This window comes from Mus pahari, chromosome 1, assembly GCF_900095145.1.
Source record: "Mus pahari chromosome 1, PAHARI_EIJ_v1.1, whole genome shotgun sequence".
Taxonomy (NCBI): domain Eukaryota; kingdom Metazoa; phylum Chordata; class Mammalia; order Rodentia; family Muridae; genus Mus; species Mus pahari.
The window spans coordinates 63,689,312-63,695,418 of NC_034590.1; the positions used below are offsets into that span (position 1 = coordinate 63,689,312).

General features: G+C 41.3%; 1 protein-coding gene across 2 annotated transcripts in view; it reads right to left on the minus strand.

Moving 5' to 3' along the window:
- The window catches only part of Ankrd42 (ankyrin repeat domain 42), a 48,680-nt gene that overhangs the window by 12,216 nt on the left and 30,357 nt on the right, over window positions 1–6,107 (minus strand). The window contains exon 9 of one of the 2 annotated variants that reach the window (XM_029541627.1): window positions 1,916–2,088. The exons of the other annotated variant lie outside the window; for it this stretch is intronic. Within the exon in view, the coding sequence (XP_029397487.1) occupies window positions 1,916–2,088 (173 nt within the window). The remainder of the gene's footprint in view (window positions 1–1,915; window positions 2,089–6,107) is intronic. 2 annotated transcript variants of the gene reach the window in all.

A 6,107-nucleotide genomic window follows, 5' to 3' on the forward strand; every position in this document is an offset into this window, starting at 1 on the left:
AGACAAAGTAGAAAACTTAGAAAAATTCAGTAATGAACAGAATTTTGAGAACTATAGAATTCTATTTAAAAGTACAGACAATAATTTTTGGCAGAAAAATATATGTGTGCATATGTATAGATAAACATACATATAGTATAACTTAAATATAGGATATACAGTTAGTAAATCATGGAATAACTTCAAAATCTATTAAAAGTAATACCTTTTCAGATAGCAGAGTCATTGACATGAAAATCCCAAACACTGAAAACCAGAAAAGCATTTGTACTAATCCTAAAATGTCTGAGATTTTTCTAGATATTTAATTATACCTCTTCATTTACAAAATTCTATTTCAAAATGTATATTACTAGATATAAGGGATCATAAATGTCATTATTTACTCATTACAGAGAGATGAAAAACATTGGATACAAGTTACATGAGGTTGAAAATAGTAAAACATTATCCAACCTAAAAAACTCATTTATGACACAGCTGACATTTTCAAATGAAAATTTGCTGTTGAAATTAAAGAGCTCTGCATATAAAAAAATTGATGGGCTGAGAATACATACAATAACAATTAGTGAAAAAAGAGGCCATAAAAAAAGAGGAGGGGGGTATATGAGAAGTTCTGGAGGGAGGAAAGGGAAGGGAGAAATGGTATAATTATAATCTAAAAAATAAAATAATCATTAGTGCGAGAGAGATGAGTCAACAGTTAAGAACACTTGCTCTTGCAGAGGACCCAGGTTTGGTTCCTAGTATGGCACAGTCCCTAATAGGTGTCTGTACGTACAGCTCCAGGGAATCTGATACCTACTTGTGAACTTTGTGAGCACCAGTAATACACATGGTACACAGACATATGTACAAGCAAAACACACACACAAACACACACAAACACACATGCATATATAATGAAAATAATGAATCTTTACAAAAATAGTATTTACCAGCAGGCCTTGGAAATGTTTTTGTGTGTGCTAGGGTGGGTAGGAGTTCAAATCTTCCAGTGTAGTCCATGCTTGCTCTAAGCTCACTCTACAGCCCAAACTGGCCTCAGACTTGCATCCTCACTCAGCCTCCCAGGTGCTAGCATCAGCAGCTTGACTAGGCTCTTCCCATGGTTACAGTCACTTAACTACATTTGTCTTCTTTAACTTCTTTAGTTTCCATGTTACATTCTTTCATTCCAAGAATGAAAGGCTACTATCTTACACTTATTTATACTTTCAATAACTCTTAGGACAAAAATACTAGAACTGGTTCTGATTCTGAAAATACCAAATTACTTTTCTTTGTAGACAGTGTTATTTGAATAACTTCCAAACTTGCAGTAAAAAAGTAGGCCTGATTGTTAATTTTTATTTATGTGTATTGTTAGTTTTTATTTATGTATATGGTAGGAAGGTGTCCCTCAGAGCCTAAGTTACACTAGAAATGGAGGAAGAATCTAACTCTAATAGAGCAGAGAGAGCTCTTAACCACCCACAGAGCCAGCTCACTAGTCCTACTGTTTGTCTGCCTTTGTTTGTTTGTTTACAATGTGTATGATATATATTGTCTGTGTGCACACATTCATATGTACACATGTTCTTTTTATGTGTACTCAGGCAAGCATGTGTTACAACACATGTTTGGGATTCAAAGGACACCCTCCGGTGTAGGTTCTTGCTTTCTGCCATGATGGAAACAGGCCCTTGGTTGTTCATGGAAGCATACTCCAGGTTACTCCAGTCTACCTGGCCTTCGAGCTTTGAGGCATTACCCTGTCTTTGCCTCCCATCACATGTCAGGAGCATTGGGATTACAGAAGCAAGCCACCTTGCCAGTGTTACAGAGTTCTAGGGATTTCAGCCAGTGAGTTTACCAACGGAGCCATCTCCCCAGCCCCGTGGCTGATTCATGATAGACGCAGCATACTTACTTCTGGCATTTGCTTTGTCTGATTCACTCAGACATAAGTCATCCTTGGCATCGGTGCTTCCTTCAACACCATGCCTTATAAAAAAATTTATATGATCTTTATCACTCTCAGTGTCATCTATTTCATATTTCTGTAGTCCCTCTAAGAGTTTCACTGCAGCCAAATGGGCGAATCTGTAAAAGGGAACCAGTAATTAATCAGATCCAAAGCATCCATACATTTAAACTGCAGGTCACACTAACTTAGACAATTTCACCATACATGCACTTTTATCAACCGCCCACCAAGCAAGGAACAAGCCTGTACCTGAAGGTCACGGACCTGAAGGTCACTGAGATCTGACCAGCACCCAGCTAGGTGGGACCTGGTTACTGAATACTACAAAGTACTCCCACTGAGAATTGATCCTCTAAGTGTTGCTGCCAAAAGTCCACTGCGGGAGGAGACCCCATATGAAAAGACTATTTAGCGCGCCTCCAAACAGAATTACTCTATGGACTACAGAGCCCAGAAGAGCCACTTGATTCCCTATTTTATTTTCTTTTGCTAGCCCATGGCAGGTGACAGGATTAATTCTGGTTCCAGCTTTAGAGTTAATTAGAGTTTTTCCCCATAATCATTTTCTAACTTACTCTTCATCCTTCAACCCAAAGCACTTAGCACAGTTGAAATTTAAAGGAGTAATGACATCTCCTTCTGTTTTCTACTCTCTTTGCTCTTTTTCACATTTCACTAAACCTCTAATCTTAGTCATAGAAAATTTTCTGTTGTAAATAAATGAAACAAGCATTATTTTCCCATAATGTTCTTAACTGAAATATATAATCCTTTCTTCTAGGGCACACAGACTTACCAAATATTAAATTCTATTTTTCACACTGTTATGGTTTGAATGTGCAATGTTCCCTAACTCATGTTTTGAATGCCCAGGCAGGTCTCCTGCTGGTGGACTACGAGGGAGGCCTTGAGGAGATGAAGCCTGGCTGACAGAAATAGGCTGCTAGGGATAAGGCTTTGAAGTGCATGCCCCCCCCCCTAGAGAGCCGGAGCCGTCTGCTTCTAGGTCTCCTGTATGTGAACAACCATCACCACATACTCTCAGCACCAAGCCTGGGCGCCAGGCCTTCCTAACTGTGCTGAGCTGAAATGCTCTGAAACCATACGTCCAAATAAGATGTTCTCCGCTCAAGTTGTTGATTAGGTGATTTGGTTACAAAAATGCAAAAAAAAAAAAAAAAACTAATACATTCATATTTTCTCAAAATACACATATATACATTCTTATTTTTTATCAGCTACAGCAAATAAATTCTTAAAGAGTTATCAATAGAGCTGGGTTTGCAGCTTGGTTGTACAGTACTTGCCTAGTATGTACAAGTACCCAGGTTTGATTCCCAGCACCACAAGAACAAACACAAGATTTAGTAATAAAGTTATATAGAGTTGTCGGACTGACAAGGAAAGACAGCAGGGGTTATGGTAGACTGGAGACAGCCAGAACATTCCTATATTCACAAGATTGAAAAAAGAACTTTGAGTGTGTAACTACAGGCATGTTCAACAGATAGTGACCAGGTCAAATCCAGACATACTGTACCTTAAATTATGGAAGAAGCAAAGAACTGCAGTACTACTAGTACTGCACTACTAGTACCTCTGTGGTGACCCCGAGGCAGCACAGCATGGGACAAGAAAAAAAATTCCGCTTTTAGAAAAGGAGAGGAGAGGACCTGGGAAAGAGCCACAGGTACACAATCTGGCACTGTGCAAAATTAGTTTAAGACAGAAGATCTGGATCTCTAAGTAGACAGGCACAGGAAAAGGTCCCAGCGCTTGCTAGCTTGCTCAGTGTGCTATGCTGAGCAACCATCTTAAGAGAGATGCCACCCTGATCCCTGGGAGGTTCTGCCAGCACCTGACCAATGCAGATGCTGATGCTTGGAGCGACCATCAGACTGAGCTCAGGGTCCCAGTCCGGGAGCTGGCAGAAGGACTGGAGGAGCTGAGGGGAATTGCAACCCCATAGGAAGAACAATGCTCCCAGGACCTAGACCACCAACAAAGGGGTGTACAGGGAGGGATCCATAGCTCCACATACATATGTAACAAAGGTTGGCCTTGTCTGACATCAGTGGGAAGGGAGGCCCTTGGTCCTATGTAGGTTTGGTACCCCAGCATAGGAGGATGCTGGAGCACTGGGGTGGGAGTGAGTGCGTGGGCACCCTCAAAGAGGTAAAGGGGAAAGGGGAGAGGGTGGATGTGAGACGGGGGAGTTGTGGAGGGGTAACCAGGAAGTGGGATATTATTTGAAATGTAAATGAACAGAATGATTTTATATATATACTTTTTTTTTGGTTTGGTTTGGTTTGGTTTTCGAGACAGTATTTCTCTGTGTAGCCCTGGCTGTCCTGGAACTCACTTTGTAGACCAGGCTGTCCTCGAACTCAGAAATCCGCCTGCCTCTGCCTCCTGAGTGCTGGAATTAAAGGCATGCACCACCACGCCTGGCTATTTTTTTTAAAAAGAGAGAGAAAGAGAGATGCCACCATGGAACCTCAGGCTTGAAGAACTAGGGGCCCTACACCTTCATACCTTGAAGTGCTAGTGGCCTGTCCTTTTCATTAGCTCTACAAGTGCTTGCTGCAAGAGTCAACGTGGGCCTAAGAAACTGGCTGTGATTTGAACACAGATTTACTGATAACAGATCTCCAAGGCTGAGAGATGTACACAGAGGAGAAGCAGGGAAACTTCTGTTTGGCAATGGTAGCCTGAAGGGGAGTGAAACTAGCCATTGGTGGCTATAAGCAGGGGCTAGAACAGAGAGGCCAGCATTGCTAGAGCACAGAGGATTCCTCAGTGCTCGTGCACCATGCCCTTGGTACACAGACTGTGGGTTTGACCACCTTCTCCACTCTGAACCCCCAGAGACAGAGATGGAGATATGCCATAGCTTTGGTGTTCCCATGTCCGAGCACGTGTGGGAGGGTACCTGTGCGAGTACATGGGAGCACCACATCTGTGCTTGCTGCAGTGCCAGGTTCACACACAGAGATGACAGGCATGAACTGAGCCAGTGATGGTCACTATCCTAGCTCTTGCCTGGCTCAGTAAGGCTCACAAGGGCCCAGTCTCCACAGTTCTTTCAGGTACAACCTGTTTGAAATAGAGAGAAAAACAACGTGCTGCCTACTTCCCCAATTCCAGGACATGTCAAAAGAAGCAGCGTGGAGGGAAAAGCATCAAATATCCCATCTCCGTGGGTGGGGCTGGGGGGGTGGGATGACTAATGATGGCTGTTTGGGTTTGTTTTGTTTTTGTCTTTCTGCTTTGAGACAGGGTCTTGCTGTACAGCCCTAGCTGGCCTGGAACTCTACAGAGATCTGCCTGCCCCTGCCTTTAGAACGCTGGGCACGCACTACTATGCTCATCTTGTTTTGAATTGCCTTTTTTCCTCCTAACTTTCTTTTTCCTATTATTTTTCATACCCTAGTTCTACATCCCTTTCCTCTCTTGCCAATCTTCCTACTGTTTCCCCTATTCCCATTCCTCATTTTATTAATATTTTACCTGAATGAATTTTTTTGAAATTTATTTCTTGAATTTTATTAGTACTTTCTTTGGAAACTATCATATTCTTTTTATTTTTTATCAGATATTTTCTTCATTTACATTTCAAATGCTATCCCCAAAACCCCCTATACTTGCGAAGATCATATGCCCCAGTACAGGGGAATGCCAGGGCCTGAATTAATTTTTAATATCCTAACTTACCCTATAAGTTACCTTAGTTATCCTTTTTTATTCAACTTGGAGATGTAGTTCTTATTTTCATTTTTTTATTTTACTATATTTAAGTATTAGGTTTAAGTGTTAGCTATATGGTGGCATATGTCTATGATCTCAGCATTTGGGAAGCTGAGGCAGCAGGAGGATTACAGCTTTGAGGTCAGTTTAGACTATTTGGTAATTTATTTATTTATTTATTTATTTACACATTTTATTCCTGTTTTTCTTTCTTTTTTTCTTTTTTTTATAATTATTTTCTTTATTTACATTTCAAATGCTATCCCGAAAGTTCTCTATACCCACCCCTGCTCCCCTACCCACTCACTCCCACTACTTGGCCCAGGCCTTCCCTTCTGCTGGGTCATATAAAGTTTGCAAGACCAAGGGGCCTCTCTTCCCAGTGATG